Source organism: Zerene cesonia, unplaced genomic scaffold (assembly GCF_012273895.1).
Source record: "Zerene cesonia ecotype Mississippi unplaced genomic scaffold, Zerene_cesonia_1.1 Zces_u010, whole genome shotgun sequence".
Lineage (NCBI taxonomy): Eukaryota > Metazoa > Arthropoda > Insecta > Lepidoptera > Pieridae > Zerene > Zerene cesonia.
The window spans coordinates 152,572-170,477 of record NW_024045140.1 but is presented as its reverse complement, the minus strand read 5'-3'; the positions used below and the strand labels follow the sequence as shown (position 1 = coordinate 170,477).

The 17,906-nt window shown below is 33.8% G+C and overlaps 4 protein-coding genes across 5 annotated transcripts in view; 2 read left to right on the top strand and 2 right to left on the bottom strand.

Annotated features, from left to right (window-relative positions):
• The window catches only part of LOC119839253, a 13,894-nt gene extending 11,892 nt beyond the window's left edge, over window positions 1-2,002 (bottom strand). Inside the window, exons 1-2 of the mRNA XM_038365477.1 lie at window positions 1,766-2,002; window positions 1,263-1,437 (exon numbers count right to left, since the gene is read on the bottom strand). Of these exons, the coding sequence (XP_038221405.1) occupies window positions 1,263-1,437; window positions 1,766-1,836 (246 nt within the window). The 5' untranslated portion in view covers window positions 1,837-2,002. The remainder of the gene's footprint in view (window positions 1-1,262; window positions 1,438-1,765) is intronic.
• A 763-nt stretch (window positions 2,003-2,765) lies between these two features.
• On the bottom strand, window positions 2,766-3,792 carry LOC119839243 (WD repeat domain-containing protein 83). Its single transcript, XM_038365463.1, has one exon. The coding sequence runs from the start codon at window positions 3,684-3,686 to the stop codon at window positions 2,775-2,777; it is 912 nt and encodes a 303-aa protein (XP_038221391.1). The 5' UTR covers window positions 3,687-3,792; the 3' UTR covers window positions 2,766-2,774.
• Window positions 3,793-4,080: 288 nt separating this feature from the next.
• LOC119839265 (sorting nexin-16) lies at window positions 4,081-12,710 on the top strand. 2 transcript variants are annotated; one of them, XM_038365492.1, is made up of 2 exons: window positions 4,081-4,319; window positions 10,730-12,710. In XM_038365492.1, the coding sequence occupies exon 2, from the start codon at window positions 10,743-10,745 to the stop codon at window positions 11,589-11,591; it is 849 nt and encodes a 282-aa protein (XP_038221420.1). In that variant the 5' UTR covers window positions 4,081-4,319; window positions 10,730-10,742; the 3' UTR covers window positions 11,592-12,710. The 2 variants fall into 2 exon arrangements, with proteins under 2 accessions (XP_038221420.1, XP_038221421.1); XM_038365493.1 differs by lacking the exon at window positions 4,081-4,319 and adding an exon at window positions 9,368-9,424.
• A 4,265-nt stretch (window positions 12,711-16,975) lies between these two features.
• LOC119839210 (zinc finger protein 845-like) overlaps window positions 16,976-17,906 on the top strand; it is a 92,331-nt gene continuing 91,400 nt past the window's right edge. The window contains exons 1-2 of the mRNA XM_038365429.1: window positions 16,976-17,274; window positions 17,680-17,805. Coding sequence (XP_038221357.1) covers window positions 17,149-17,274; window positions 17,680-17,805 — 252 coding nt within the window. The 5' untranslated portion in view covers window positions 16,976-17,148. The remainder of the gene's footprint in view (window positions 17,275-17,679; window positions 17,806-17,906) is intronic.

The window sequence follows — 17,906 nt, the reverse complement described above, 5'->3', positions numbered from 1 at the left end:
TGTTAGCAACCTGAAGTGGACTGACTATCGTACCCAGGGGCGTAAAATTATCGTACATGAATCGAAATTATCGTACTTTTTAGGAAAATGTTTATTACAGATAAATAAATCATATAAATTGTAATATTAATATGCATGCAAGTACTCTATAGTTTATCTTTTTTAAACCACCGCTGTCATATCAACAGAACACTGAAATCCAAATGTTTTACACGTGCTGAACTGATTCCCTTTCCACTTTAAGTTCAGTAAACGCGCCAAACTTAAAATTCACTCAGACAAAATTTCACATGCCAAAATTTTGTATTTATAAAGAACACATGGATATGAATGGGTAGTGAAATAAAAAATGAAAGAATTTCTTTTATATATCAATATACACTTATATTTTCTTAAAAATAGAAAATATCATTTTTATATTTTAATATAGTTTTTTTTTTTTTTGTCGGAGCGAATATACGCGTTTAATCATAATAATGTAATGAAATAACTGCTAACTTTTTCTACACAAAATATACGATACATATGAAGTGTGCACATAATCGAAATATCGAACTTATATTCTTTTGTTCGCATTGGTAGATGCTATACTAACCAATAAAGAAGTGTGTACAGCAGGCGCTTGATAAAGTTACAGTATCGGCAGTGGTGAAACTTAGCAGAGGGAATCGTAAGAACCAATAGGAATAGAGAAATTGTATTTCCCGGTATTTTCCCAAGGTTTTATTGGACAAAATAAAATCATGCTACTTCGAATTAGACTATCAGCGCATGAGTGAAATAATATAAAATCTCAAATTTTGCATCATGATAGAAATTATCGTACAATCTGCGTACGATAATAGTATGCTATCGTACATCGTACGTAGGCACAAAATTATCGTATGTGTACGATAATTATCGTACGGTTCCGAACACTGCACAGCGTCGACTACACTACTACGACTACAGCGACGCGCATTTAATATTGCCATCCTCAGACTTTTACCATTTTGTGGGTAACCTAATAGTATTGTTTATAAAGTCCAAAAACAAAATAATAAGTTTTTATAACCCCAGCTTAGTGTGTATAATAACAATTTTAGTTTTACCACAATATGTGATGGGTATTGGGAGGATTGTTAGGTAAATCATAAAGTAAAGTCTAATCGTCTATGAAGTCTAATATTTTTAGTTCGCACATTAACATATTTCATTATTTATATCCATACTAAGGCAAAAAGTAGCACGTCATAATTCTTAACCTAATAGAATTACTTTACCTTAATGAAACGTGTGGGTGATGCACGTGGATTTAAGTGGGTTTTATGTAATTTGTGTCGAAAGCAGCTATCTGCAAAATGTTGTGAGCAAATGCGTGAGTGACGACTTGGTTGCCAGTTATCTCGACCCGTACACTCAATCCACTTAAGTAATAAATTTGGATCATTTGGAAAACTAAAAAAAAAAAAAATAATTTAAATTAAATGTTGCGTTAAAATTTATGCTTCTTGTTAAATATAAAACAAAGGCTGGTATCCCAAGTTTAAAGTCAAAATCTGTCAAGTTATTATTCGTCTATTGACAAATGACACGAAACGTCAGATATGTCAAAATTAATGTCAGAGTCGAGTACTTCTATTTAATGTATGATCAATGTAACACACGATTGCCTCTAATTTTATCTTATTTTTTCTACGTAAAATTATTTACAATTATTTTGCTCGTGCTTTACAGAAAAAGACAACATTTGATCTTGTTCTGATGTATAAAAAGTGCATCTTACCGATGAAAGGTTATGTTTGGTTGTTTTCGTTCGCTACGACTTTTGCAGCCATGCACACAACAATTCACCATCACTAAACACTAAATATTATTTTTTGGAATGTCCCTCAATTTGCCCACACAATATAAGCGTGTAACAGTTTTTATTAAAAATATTTTGACGCCTTAAATTGTCTGCCATCAATGGCAGTGAGTAGAGGATAAAGTACACATATCAGAATAGTGATGGCAATCTCCTAGTCCTGCAGCCTGCTCACACATACACATTTTGACATAAGTTTATCTCATGCCGCATTCATTCGTTTAATCACGTATGAAAAATGAAGCACAGATAACATAATACTGCAATAATAGATTATTACTCTGTAGTGTTCATAGGATTGCTTGAACGCGGTAAAATATGTTTGTTCGATACGCCTCGCTATTTGCATTGTCGCGAATGTGTGAATGCGATATTAAATTAAACAATGTGTGGAAACAAAAAGTATAGTATGTATATAATTGTTAAAATAATTTACAATTTTGTGTTAGAAAAAAAATTTACGCGCCCAAATTGGTCTATTATATGAAATTGTTTGAATAGAACCTCTTCCGTTTCGTTTTTGGAAGTCAGTTCAAATGTGTCGCTAATCGTCAAACTCAATAAAGGCTCAAAAAATTCAACTCATCTATTTTTTTATAACTAGGATCTTATAGAGAAAAAACCTACCAGAGGTGAAGCCAGGATGTATCATTAGGAGTATACTAATAAGGTTATTACATAAGTATTTGAAAATCTCAGAATATTCTAGTTTCAAAATGAAGAATTATCAGTATTGTACACCATTTATTGAGGAAGGCTAATGGCTATTTCCAATAAACAAATCAATAAATAATGTAGCAAACATATAATATAATATTCCTTTTTTGAGCAAACAGTGCTGATAAATATCACTGTGTGTCCTGATAAATATCATTGAAATATAAAAAAAAAATTATTTGAATAAACATACAGCCTATTTTGTAAACTTTTATTCATCTAAAGCCTTATTCCCCCATAACTTAACTTCATCTTCACATGCACTTAATAAATAATTTTCAGTAGGATGATGACTAACAGACACCACTGCTTTATTATTACTATGCACTAATTTATTTGTAATATTACTCGATATTAAATCCCAATAAAACACCTCACCACTCGCCGAACCAGATATGATGTGGCTATCCTTTTCGTTTATACAATTTTCCAACATGTAATCTCTACTTTCATGCCCTGAAAATGTGTTCAGTAACTCTCCGGAATCCTTATCGAACAATTTGATTGTATCATCAGAACAGCTTAATACATAACACTGCCCATCATGGGTCAGACTCCCATGGGTTATTATGGTTCCAACATAATCGGAAATCATTTTACCTACACGCATATCATACAACCTTGTGTGACAATCGACCGATGTAGTTAAAACTTCATGGTCGGTAACCTGTATGGATGTGATACTGTCTTTTGCATCTTTCAAAGTCTGAACGGGTTCTTGCCTTCGACTCGCGACGTCCCAAAAAGCGACGGTGTTGTCTATGGAACCGGACACGGCCATGGTCGATTCTTCGTTAAATTTAATGCACGTTACGGAACTTGCATGCGCTCGGTACCGGCGCAGAGGTTGGCCCGTGGTTACGTCCCACAATATAACCGATTTATCAACGCTGCCCGATACTATTTGGCTGCTGTCGCATGACCCAGCTACGTCTAATACTTCGTTCGCATGACCACCATAGGTTTTTAATAATAAGTTTTTGTGTGGATTCCACAATTTAACTTTTTTGTCGGCGCCACACGTAAGGCAGTACGTCCCGTCGATGTTGAATCTTACAGCCCGCACGGCTTGCTGTTTACATTTTAATGTTGTTAATGTCTTTAATTGTGTTGTTTCAGACATGTTTCTTAGTGACTGGTTAATTTGTTATTGGTATTTTTTATACTCTAAAATCTGTAATAATACTCAAGCGTAAAACAACAAATAAACAAACAGCTGTTTTATGTCAAACTGATTTTTGACGACCACAGATTATGTTTTATCTACTTGTAGATTTAGTGTGTCCACCATAGATGTATTCGGTCGATTGGATTTGTATCACAATTTTTTTTTTAATTAATATACTAATAAAAAAATCTAATAAAATATAAACGTATATATAGGTATGTAGTAGTTACATTTTAGCTACATAATTATTTTATCAGAAAACTGTTTGTGGCATGTGAACTTCAAAAACAATTTTATCCACAGATTATACACTTAAATACTGAATTTAATCTGTCCTCATATGAAAAAGTGACTTGTAATTTGACGTGTGTAAATGTTATCGAAATTATTTTCCTATTTAATTCTCATAAAAATAAACAAACGAGCTAAATGTTATAAACGTGAGTGAATCGTGGTGCTATAAAGATATTTAATGTGAATTCGTTTGTGTTATAGTGCAAACAGTGCATGTCAAGATCCCAGCTACAGTGTCAGAAGTCGAAACATTCAAATAAGTCGTCAAATAGTAGCATATTGATGACATTAAATGTAAGTACACGAAAAAAGTTTTTAAAGTAATCAAAATTCATCGAGACATTTATTTAATTGACAATTTTTTAAGAACCTGTGGACTCTTGTTAATTCGCGAATCCTTTTTTCAATTTCATAAATATTTATGGTTTTACCATGCATCACCTTGAACTTATAATAGTCAACACTAGCGTATTAGCCATTTAATACGATTGTCGATTAGCAACTGTAATTATTTCACTTATTTACTTAAATACGAAGTTACAGTATCAATTATCATTTCTAAACGAATGTGTTCGATAGAAATATATGTAATTTGTTCTAATTCAAGTTTTAAACGTGGCTAAGGCCAAGTTTTAAAGTTAAACGTAATTAGCGGACAAAACGGTGATTAAAATAACTTTGAGTAACAAGAGTTGTTTACAATGACTAAAAAATGACAAATAAAAAAAATAATGACATTCATTGATTTAATATTACAGTAAATAAATGTGTATGGTGCAAAAGTGGATGGAAATTTACTGCTGATTTACACAATTAGAAGTATTTGAAACCTTACCTTTTTATCTTCTGAAAACTATTGTACAGAGAATATTACATCATCACACTTTACACTATATATCACACTTATCTTAATATATATAAATTATGTGTCGCATTATTTGTCCGCGATGGACTTCTAAACTGCTCAACCAATTTCAATCAAATTTACACACAATGTACAGTTTGATGTAACTTAAAAGATAGGATTGTTTATATAATTTCAATTATGATAAATGTCTACACGGATGGGGCCAGGGCGTGTAGCTAATTTTTAAATGTAAAGTTTGTTTGTTTGGATGTTTATCTGTCAATCACACTGAAACAAGTGAATGGATTTGTATGTATACAGACAGGGTTGGAGCTGACTTGGATGATTCCTATCAATCCTATCATTCAATTAAGTGCTCCCTTGGGATAAAACAGGAATTTTCATATCCAGGTGGAGCCGGGACGAGTGCCTAGTTAAGTAATAATAATAAGTAATAGTCCATGTTGTTTCTAACTACAACTTCTCTTGTATCATCTAAAAGTTAACAAATTCCATGCTTTAACCTACCTCAAGAACTTCAGTAAACATTAATGAGAATAAAATGAAAATTGATGCTGTGTTCTTATATTTTTTGTTAAAAACAAAGACAGACACGACAAAAGACTTAAAACAAAGATCTTATGCCGTCCTAGTCCTTATGTAGTGATATAGGCAACATCCTTTGGCTGGTATAAAAAAATAACAATTCTTTGAACATAATTTAATAAACCAATAAAATTCATTAAAATCTATATTGTATTTCTTGAGTTAGTGTGATGAATCAACTCTATATACATACTAGCTGCGCCCCGCGTTTTCACCCGCGTAAGTCCGAATCCCATATTAATATCGGGGTAAAAAGTTGCCTATATGTTATTCCAGTTGTCCAGCTACCTACGTACCAAATTTCATTGCAATCGGTTCAATAGTTTTTGTGTGAAAGAGCAACAAACACAAATACTACCTTACAAACTTTCGCATTTATAATATTAGTAGGATAAGATAGTAGGAAGGTCAACAATAAAATATCTAAACTAAACACAGCTAATGTTGTATATTATTTAATGGATTTTTAATCTGTGGTAGGTAATTAACATGTAACTATGAATATTTATACATGTAACTTCATAATATACTGATAGTTGCTTGAAAAAAAAGCTAACACAAGTTAATGGGTACATTAGGTTTAAAAGGTAACATTTTGTATTAGTTGCTATTCTATTCTGCTTATATTAAAAACTCGAATGTTTGTAAGTATGGATGGATGTATGTGCGTATGGATGTTTGTTACTCTTTCACACGAAAATTACTAGTACTATTGAACCGATTGCAATGAAATTTGGTACGTAGACAGCTGGACAACTGGAATAACACATAGGCAACTTTTTATCCCGATATTCCTACGGGATACAGACTTACGCGCGTGAAACCGTGAGGCGCAGCTAGTCTACTATAGTCATAAGAAATGTAGAATAAGAGATCCAGAGGCATATATAAATAAAAAATAAAATAAAAATCATTTATTGAACAAATAATAAATAGAATTCAAGATTAAAGGTCACAAGATTAAAACAATAATGCATACATTGGCTTGTCATTTTTATTAGAACAATGGATCAATGAAACAATTAAATCCTCGATATGTAGGTATGCAATTGCAGTTCAAGCCAGATTTATTGGAACGGAGGTGATAATGCAATGGGTGAGCTGGAGGTCTGTTTCCTTCTCAACCTTCCCGGCCACCATCCCTTCCCTCACCTATCCCTTACCCCTTAAGTGGCAAAATTCGCAGGCACTACATTGCGAATATTCACGGGCAGTGGTGATCGCTTACCATCAGGCGAATCACCAGATCACTTGCGCGTTACGACATAAAAAAGAAAATGCACTATTCATTAGAAGGTTTTTTATTTAGTTTTTATTAGACACGAACAAGAAAATATCTTCCCGTATTGTTTGGTACAGCCATTTTGCAACTTTGCACTGCATTTTCTTAATGAAACTCGTGATCCGCCCCGATGCAATTTTGTACATTATAAATTTATAAATTGTAGGGACACACATGTGCAAATAATATAAATAAATACACTTATCGAAGCAATTTTCTATGTAGAAGAAAGAAGTAGAAGAAAAAGCATTTATTTGGCGACATGAAACACAAAAACACATATGAAATAAAAAAATAATAAAATAAACAACTAAAACAAAAGTAAATAATAATAGAAAAAAGAAAGAAAAAGTACAACATTAGTGTGTCCCACAGTACCGCCAAAAAGGATCTAGTTCAGCTTGTGCCAGGCGTTGGCCTGGCGCTGGTTTTCAACTAGATCCTAAGTTGTTCCGACTCACGGATGCAAAACGACGCATATATAAGTAATACTAAAAAATAGTGTGTTCTTAAATAAGATAAACACTAGCTGTGACCCGCGGTTGAAACCGCGTAAGCGTGCTGCGTAACCGTATCCCGAAGGAATATCGGTATAAAAAGTGCCTATGTGTTATTTCAGTTGTCCAGCTATCTACGAAGCAAAATAGTATTATTATTCACCAATAGATGTCAGGAAAAAAAAAACACGAATATGACATTTTCTAAAAAAAATTCCTAGCTAGATCGATTTATCGCCCCCGAAACCCCCTGTATACTAAATTTCATGAAAATCGTTGGAGCCGATTCCGAGATTCCAATTATATATATATATATACAAGAATTGCTCGTTTAAAGGTATAAGATTTATATATATACATACATAAATATCCACATACAGCAATAAATACATAAATACATAAAGTACTTAAACATAGACTCATATTAAAAATATTAATAATTATTGACATACTATACAGAAAAATATGTATATGCCTTCATTGTTTCCCCGCCGCGTTTCCGTTATAGTTAAGGTAGGTTAAACGATAGCCTATAGATATAGATAAATAAGTCACATGCACTGGTAAAGATTAAAGTTTTGATAAAATGAGGCTTTTATTTAGTGCTACTCTACATAAATCTATCTTAAACCAGTTTTAATTTTTTGAAACTATATAATTTTTATTATTTTCTTGTGTTTGATTTTACGCGAGTATTATACGTATATCAGCGTGGTGGATTATGGCCTTAACCAGCAGTGGGAACATATATAGGCTGATGATGATGATGATGATGATGATGATGATTATACATTTAGAGATACGGGGAGACTCCCCGTGACGAAACTCCTCGAAACGTCGGGTTAATAATATAATGAATAAATCGCGTTTAAAATCCGTCTTTAATTTCTAAATATACATAATAGAAAAAACACGCATCAAAGTCCTTTGCGTAATTTAAAGATATAACCATACTTAAAGGCAGACGAGAGAGCGAATCTATTTGATAGTTTGTTGATATTGTTTATTGATATTTGTTTATTATTTATCTTTTATACAAAGCTACTAGCAAATTATTACAGAAGCATACAATAGTATAACACCATTATTCTTGCAGTAAAAGCCGAAAACGTTTAGACAACACCACGGTTGCCACACAATAATCTTATCCTATCCTAATATCCTACTTCCTTCCTACTATCCTACTTCCTACTAATATTATAAATGCGAAAGTTTGTAACGATGTGTGTGTGTTTGTTGCTCTTTCTCGCAAAAACTACCGAACCGATTGCAATGAAATTTGGTATGTAGGTAGATGGACAACTGGAATAACATATAGAAAACTTTTATCCCGATAGTCCTACGGGATATGGACTTACGCGGGTGAAACCGCGGGGCGCAGCCAGTTACCAATAATACGTGTGTGAAGTCCCGTGCCCCCTAGTTTTCTTTAGGGACAAGTAGGTGATCAGCCTTCTGTGTCCTGCCAGACCGAGACATCTTTTTCTTTGTGCGTCCCCACCGGAAAATGAACCCAGGACCCCTCGGTTCTACGCTCACACGTTAACCACTGTACCAAGGAGGCGGTCGATCGGTCGGTACCAATAATATAGTAACGATGAAAACGCATATAACGTATATAAATAAATAAAAATAAATCGCCAAATGTACTAAGCGTAAATCTCGCGAACAGCTGAACTATCTCGGCTCATTTTTTTAACGTTTTTGTTAAAAAGAAAGGTTCATATGGAGAGAAAATTGCGTGAAATCTAGCTAGTAATAAAGGTTATTAAGATTAAATCGGCAATCCTAGAACATTTCACCCATTATAAACTCTAAAGTGTATCAGGCTGAATGTTTTTTTGAAGCGGTAATCAAATTTATTCCGACTCTGAAATTTGGCAATTCTGATTCTGAACTTAAGCGAGATAAATTCATGACTCAAGTACCTCGCAAGCTAAGTCGTAGGTTGAAGCTGTTGAAAGCCATCGGCTATATTTATATGCATTGATATAATCTTTTAATATCTTAAGACATGTTTTGAAGCCCTGTAATATAAGTCTATTATATATGTATACGTATACTTATGTAAATGTGATTGTTTTGTATTTACTTAAAGTATTGTCTATGGGCAGAGAAGAAGTGCCTATTGTATTTAACGGAGTGCAGCGAGCAACACTGCTGGGTGGTACGCTAGAGGATTTATTGTCTACTAGCTTTCCGCCCGCGGCTTCGCCCGCGTGGAATTCGGTTATATCGCTTTCATCTCCCTATTTCAACTCCTTCTACCATTTTTTTCGCGATTGAAATTATCCTATGTCCTTTACCATGTTCAGTTCTACCTTCATACCAAATTACAAAAAAATTGGTTCAGTGGTTTAGGCGTGAAAGTGTAACAAACAGACAAACAGACAGAGTTACTTTCGCATTTATAATATTAGTAGGGATGGGTTATTATAAACTAGCTTTCCGCAAACGCCTTCGATTGCGCCGTCTAAAACTAAACAATTATCTATTAAAACCTACCATCTAAACACGGCTGAAGGTTGTTTAAAATTTGTTGTACGGAAGATTATTTGTATTCTAGTATGTAAACATGTGTATCTTAGAGTTTATAAATGTTAATGTTAATAAAAAAAAAATTGCTATCCATTCGTGAAAACAGAAAGTGTGTGGTGTATTTAGAAATTAAAAACTTTTTAACGGATTTTAAACGCGATTTATTCATTATATTAATAACCCGACGTTTCGAACACCTTACAGCGAGCGGGGAGACAGTTCCTCCCTCACTCCCCGTGACCACGTTCGCTTTAATTTCTAAATGTATAATACTCGCGTAAAATCAAACACAAGAAAATACTAGTGTGTGGTGTAGTTTTTTAAATTTATCGCAAACTGACAAACAATCAAATCAGATTTTTCGCCGCCTGGGGCCGACTGGAAATACGGCTCACCTTGTTCGGTGATTTATTATATTTACTGAATTTGTAAATGCATTCGCGTTTCCCGTTCGTATGTGCACCTGCCACTTCCCGCCCAGCTACGCCACTGAGCTATTGTCTTAAAATTACAACTTTCCATATTAGAGTTTGAACGTATAATTTGATAATCCTTCCTACTAATATCCTACTATCCTACTATCCTACGGATATTATAAATGCGAAAGTTTGTAAGGATGTGTGTGTATGTTTGTTGCTCTTTCACGCAAAAACTACCGAACCGATTGCAATGAAATTTGGTACGTAGATAGCTGGACAACTGGAATAACATATAGGCAACTTTTTATCCCGCTGTTCCTACGGGATACGGACTTACGCGGGTGAAACCGCGCGGCGCAGCTAGGATTACAATAATTCTGCTGCTATTTTTTATTCTTAACGAAATCTAGAGGAAAATTGATCATTATCAGTGAGGCGATATGATCAATTCGAATATAGATAACTTCCGGTCATAACTCGATCAATATACGCCTAACCTGAATCTATTTTTTCAGATACAACAGTACAATGGCTGCAGTACAAAAGCTAGACAACCAACGTCCGATAAATATACCAGATAACAGGAAAGAGCGAGACGCAATGAACAACGAGATATCGTCCACGTCCAGTGATGAAACGCAAAACACAGCGTCCATCGTCAAATATAATGTCTACAAGAAACGGTACAAGGATTGCGCGTCCGACAACGAAACGGATGGCCCCAGGAACAGGGCGATCGTGCAGCGCAACCATTACAAGTCTATGGGCAATCTGAACGAATCGTATCGTCGAGAGTTTAGGAACAGCGTCAACAGCATCAGCAACGTGGACCTGAGTCTGCACGGCGATGATGTGAAGAAGTTCGAGTCGCTGCAAATACCCATAGTCGGGTACGAAGTTATGGAGGAAAGGGCTCGGTTCACAATATACAAGTTGAAAGTTGAGGACGATAAGAGGGACCAATCGTGGCTGGTGTTTCGGAGGTACACGGACTTTGTCCGTTTGTTCAACAGGATCAAGGGCGAACAGCCGAATCTGATGCTGCCGCTGCCGGGGAAACGGTGGTTCAGGGATAACTTCGAGCCGGCGTTCTTGGAGGAGCGGGTGCGTGGGCTGCAAGTCTTCGTGAACGCCATATTGAATAAGCTACCCAACCACCCGGTGGTTAGGGAGTTTTTCTGCTTGGACGAACCGCCTCAAGTGTTCACGTATCAGCCGGAAGTGCAAGCGGTGTACGGGGCTCTGGAAGATTCTATAACCACGCTGAAAATGCAGTTAAAGCAGAAGGACGCGACGATAATGCATTTACAGAAACGGCTGTCGCAAATGGAGGACAAAGTGAAAAACTGTCCGAAATGTTCCAATGTTCAAATGTAGTTCAAATGTAATTGACTTTATATGATGAGAGCATTTATTTTTTTATCTGTGTTTTAAGTTTTGCATTGTGGGGGTAGGGTGTGATCAACGTCAAAAGAGGGTTTTTGAGCGAGCATTTTTGTGCCTTTAAAAGTAGAGAAGTATTAGAATAGTGTATTTTAATTGGAGGGTAGTTGTCAATCAGTTTTGTCAAACTACCCTCACATTGAACACAAATTGAAAACTATTTGATGTTTATTTAGAAAGAAATAATCATATAAGTGTATTCGTCTATAGAAATGTACAAAAATTGTTATTTAATAACAAATAAAACATATATTATGAATTGTACAAATAAATAAATAAACAAACCCCTTTCACACCCTTTCTCTTTACATTTCGACATTCAATATTTTATTAAAGTGTAATATTTTAATTTTAATGATTTTACCAAATACTAAGAAATGATCTTCTTTTGATTGCGAGCTGTGAGTCATAATTTTATTAATATCTGCATCACACGAATATAGTAAAGTGTTATGTGTGTCATACACTCACACGAAAAGGCTGGTCGAATTAGAATGCAGTTCGGTAGAAAGATAGCTTATTTTTAACAATATGTATTAAGTAGTCTCCCAGTTTCGTTCAGGCTCAACTGGCAGTATAAATCGCGAGTATAAACTATACGTGTTAAAATTCATCCAAAAGTGTTCAGCCGTTTTTGTGTGATTACGCAACACACATCTAAAAACTTCAGCTCGTAATCAAAATCAAGCATTACAACTAATAGGTGCTAATTATTAAGCATTTTATTGTGATAAGTATGTGAATATGTATCTTACTTTTAAGATTTAATATATGTATTTTTCTGAACATGACACAATCAAGGGCTGGTTTTTTCCTCTACAGTCGTCGTAGAATTGTAAAAATCGCTAGATTATAAAGTGACTTGCGAAAACTGGCGAAAATTTGTGACCTGAAACGTTTTGTTGCTAACGTTATAGTAGATTTATCACGGCTTCACTTTCTTAGTTAAAAAGACATTGTCATGGGAATGAGATGTCTCACCGCGGCAAAAGCAGCCCATGTCACTCTCTATCCTCTAACTGGGACTGCGGTCAAACGTCTGCCTATCTCTAATAAAAAAAAAAACAGTAGCAGTCGTGGGACTGCCGATAGAAGTGAAAACGGAACTATGAAGTTGAGAATAATTAAAACTATATTCAAAAATTATATGAAATTTTTTATGTTTTATTTATTAGTTACATATGATGGGTTAAACAAATCATGAACAAAATATAAATACAAAGTGGTTGAAAAAATTATCATTAGCATGTCGGTGACGCGAACCGAGGATTTTACCCTCTACCAAAACGCTCAACGCGCCTAAAGAAGTTTTCACTTCAAAAATATCTCCAGGCACAAAAAAATCTATATATCAAATTTCATACAGATGCTATCGGCTGTTTTAGCGTCAAACGCATTCATACCTTCTCACATGGTGTTCTGTTAATTTTTAAATTTGATTTTATATCGGTTGTTGAAAAATCGGCCCTTGAATGAATAAACGTAATAAATTAGTTAAGTTTGTTAGTTGTGAATATTGCTTAGTTTCGATGTTAAACATCTTTGCTCTTAAATGGTTTGAAACTCTTTAATGAAGGGCAAATAATTATTGTACTCTATATGTCGCCGTAAATTTGTAAAAACGGTTAGATTATAAATTATCTCGCGAAAACTGGCGAAAAATTGTGAGCAGTAACGTCTGCTTACAATTTGACGTATTATTTTTCGTTACTATAACGCGAATGTATCGCAGCAATGCACATGCCGTGATATTACTTATCCCAAAGTTTTTAATCACCTTCAAAAAAGGAGGAGGTTCTCAATTAGACTGTTTATTTTTTGTATCTGTTGCCTCATCACTCTTCACTGACTGAAGCTATTTCGATCATTCTTTTTATATTCAAAAGCCTAGTACTCTTCATGTGGTCCATATTTTCTGTGTAGTTTTTAAATAAACCGAACCTAACCTAAACCGGGTATATATCATCGAATGCCCATTTCACAAATCAATGTTACCACATCATCATCATCATCATCAGCCCATATGTGTTCCCACTGCTAGGACACAGGCCTCCTATGAGGGTTCAGGCCATAATTCACCACGCTGGCCAAGTGCGGGTTGGCAGATGTCACATGTCGTCGAACTTTTTAATTCTTGGACATGCCGGTTTCCTCACGATGTTTTCCTTCACCGTTTAAGCAGTGGTGATGTTATCCACATGCGCAGATAAATTGAAAAATCAATTTATTTCCTGCACGCTCGCCCCGGTCTCGAACCCCGACATATCGATTTTGAAGTCCGAGGTTCTCACCACTGAGCCGCCACTGCTTTGCTTCACCACTCTACCGATAAATAATGCGTCCAAATATAAGCTGTATGTTACGAATCACATATGTTTATAATCAACGTAAACAATTTTACAGCGACGTATATAATATGTTCGTATGATGTTAAAATTGTTCAAATTAGTTTAAGTTTTTACATAATAATACCGTTTTCTCATATATCTGGTCCATCGATTGTGTTGTGTTTTATGTAATGAAACTTTATGTTATTTCAATAATAAATAATAGAGAAATAATGCTGTCTCGCTCTGAAATGTTTGATATAATTGGATAGAGTGAGATAGCATACCAATATTGAGACTATCAGCGATTATTCGAATTCGATATATTCGAATTTTAATAATCTTGAAATAAAAAAAAATTTAAAAGTTTTTTTTTTTATAAAGCATTTGGAATGCTATGGAATTAAAATAAATATTTTAATAGGGGATTTTTGAACGCAATGTATTCGTAGAAAAATTTAATGTTTTTTTTTTACGAGGACGTTGACATACTCTTTGTTGTGACGACTTGTTTGTTCATTATAAATACAATAAACGTCTAGTTATGTATAAGGAACATAATACAATAATTCAAAGAGAATAACCATAACGATATACCTATGTTAAACTTTATTTTTATTATTAATGTCTGGTTTCTGTATTCATAGATAATTTATTTTTAATCTACATTTTTGTTGGATTTAATATTATTCGAAAAAAAAAATGGTTAACGTTGGAAGTGACATGGATGGAGGTCTTCTATGTCTTTCAAAATCTAAGAAGTGTCAACATGCAGCAATATATTTTTCTTACTAGATTGTAGTCATGGCGGATTATATAATAATACTAACAGAAATTCGATATGACGTATTTATGCAAAATTATTTTTTTAGTTTTATAGCATTTTAATGCTTTATAAATGAGAAAATTTGTATAGAAAAAAATTCAACCACTGACTGGTTGGAATCCACGTCTTTCGCCGTCGGCCACCCGTGTTCCCGCCACTCGATCGATATTTTTTTCTGTTTAAAAATATACGTCAGTCACACCAATTGCAATATGGCGTTTTAATGACATCACAATTTTTGGCGGCAATTTTTTTAAAGGATATGGAAACCGGATTAAATGAATCAACGTTGTGATAACTAAATGTACAAGCAATAAAGTGCCTTATGTAACATTTATTATATACAATGTTTTAGATGTAGTTTTAGATCTTACCATGTTAAACACATGAGCGAATTTCGTTTGTTACGGGCGATAAAGGTTTGCTGGTATCTAAAAATTTTGTTCGTCTCTCATCCCACTCTTATGTATTCAAGTATCCGTTGGTAAGAGCGAGACGATTGTAGGAAAGAGAAAATCTTTTATTCACTATAAGATATATTAAGTAGTCTATCTCGCTCTAGTGAAATAATGATTATGTTAGAAAGGGACAGATTGATAAACTTTGATCTATTGTTCTAATTTGAACCTTTGCGTGTAGGAATAGAGTTTATTACACATTGATATTTTATTCGTCACCGAGATAGTCTTTCGCTCATATAAATATGTCAGTTATGTTACTTTTAATAATAATTTAATTCAATTAAAATATGATAATTTATAAATATGTATAATTTTTTTCTTATCGATTATTATATATTCATTGACCTCACAATGCACAAAGTTTATTTTACGTATATTTATTTCAATGATAATTTGTTTAATATAGAAAACTCAGATTCTTGACTGTAACCGTGAAGTTTTAAGGCATTATTAATTCCAGTGTGGTAAATAAAAATGCTATGTAGCACGTCTAGTGCCATTTCTTTCCCTCACTGGAATAAAAACTGCTTAAAACGTCACGGTAACTCCCCTGAACTTATATGTGCAGTATAAACAAACTTAAATATATAATAAAACATTAATTATTGAAATTGCATATTAATGATCTAAAAGTTCATGTTATAAATAAGTAATTTCCTTGTTTCTATTCGATAATAGATTATTTCGTCCGTAACAAGAGTCTGAAGATTGATTGATGTTCATGAAATACAATAATTTTTTAGCAATATATTTTAGTTCTTTTAATTGTAACGAGCTTCTCTCGGCTGTACCCTATACATTACTATCTATATGTTTGTAGGGGCTGGAGATCCGTATCCTATTCCTCATCCTTCCCGTTCCCTTCCATTATTCCAGTTATAAATCCTTTTATCCTTTTTTGGATCTGAAAATGTTAATGGGAGGTAGTGATCGGTTATCAACAGGCGTACCATCAGCTCAAATGCCCGCTATGACATGTTTTTTTTATTATATGACAGTTACTGTCGTAATAATACTCGGTCCTTTAAAATTGCAGCATAATATTTAGGTTGAGTGGATTAAAAAAAAAAAGTGGACATCTTCCGTTATAAAAACCAAGCGGCACCTGAAAATCGCTTAAGAACGTAGTTTTGAACGCATTACTTTCCATAAACAATAAACTTCTCACTTATCAAACTACTCTGAAACCAATATTATGGTCAAAAAAACTGCTAAATTGGGGGTACAACCTGTAACTCTATTATAGATTATGATAATATAGGTAAAATTATATTAATACAGGTAGGTAGTTTCAGACTGTTGGTTTGACTATTGCCCTAGAAGCCAATAGAGTTCTCTGTATTTAAAAATTGAAGAGAAATGAAATTATTTTTTTTTAATCTATTTTTTCTTGGTAAGTCGGTGTTATAAATGCATACATAAATAACTGACAGTGTCACAATGGAAGGAAATTGAGTTGATTTACTAATTAAATGATGTTAGTGTTACAGAAGCACAGTTATTCCTGTGCATGTATTGATCAAGTTAGCCGGTAGATATTTTTGGTAAAAATTAATATTTATAATAGGTCGTTAATACGTAGTAACCGGCAAAACTATCGAAGCATTCGACTGCAGGTCTAATGACCATAGTCATGAAATAAAAAAATTAAAATGTCATATCATTAGATACGTCAGTGTCGTATGTTGGCATTTGATTGTTTTATTTGATGCCACTTTCGAAATTTGAATCGATCAATAAAAATAAATATACAGCCCAAGTGTTTCATATTTTTTGACAAACTTATTTTATAAAAAAGAACTTTCTACTCTTTCTCATATACTTATGAATGTATGCACAATCTTAAATAATTTTATTCGCAATAAAAGAACTGGGAAATGGATGAAAAAGTAGGAATACAAAATGTATTGTGCATGGCTTGCTTATGTGTTGATCGCGCGTTAAATAAACTTCACAATGAAGCTTTAAAAAAGTACTATCTGGATGCACTTAATGAAATACCGGTAAGTAATTTTTAAATATACGTATGTGAAAGTAGTTCTCTTTGCCCCTTCACGCCTAAACCATTGAATCCGAGAAAGGACGTAGAATAGTATTCATCTCGGAAATCCCTTGAACGGGAATTATGCGGTGAAAGCCCTGGGTTAGTCTATCTTCGCCTTGACTATATGGGCGGAGAAGTTTCATAAAATTATTTCAACGTATAGTTTCCAATAAACGTAAAATATTACTTTAGTGTCAATTCCGTCTTTTTTAAGATTCCTTTTGAGTCTGCAGATATTGGTTTTTAAGACTTAAAGACTGTGTTTCATAAGCTATGTATGTTCAATGGGCTAAGCCAGGATAAACAGCTAGTAATTAATAATTTAAAAATGTTTAAAATGATTTTGTTATGTTACTTGTTTTAGCTACTCAGGCCTCTATGCATTGAGCCAGTGGTATGTTGGGATTGTGCTGTTATGCTTAAGAAATGTCTCACATTTCGGGAACAAGTGAAAGATTCATTCAGAATACTGCAGACTTATACAGAAGAGGTAAATAATAATAACTATTTTTTAATGTAGCTTTAAGGCTAACCCATTTATTCTATGCTTTGATTTAGCACTTTTATCAGCTTCACATGTATGTTTGTATG

What these genes read in the sequence shown, in the direction of transcription:
- LOC119839243 (XM_038365463.1), bottom strand. Translation starts at nt 3,686, where the DNA reads ATGTCTGAAACAACACAATTAAAGACATTAACAACATTAAAATGTAAA.
- LOC119839265 (XM_038365492.1), top strand. Translation starts at nt 10,743, where the DNA reads ATGGCTGCAGTACAAAAGCTAGACAACCAACGTCCGATAAATATACCA.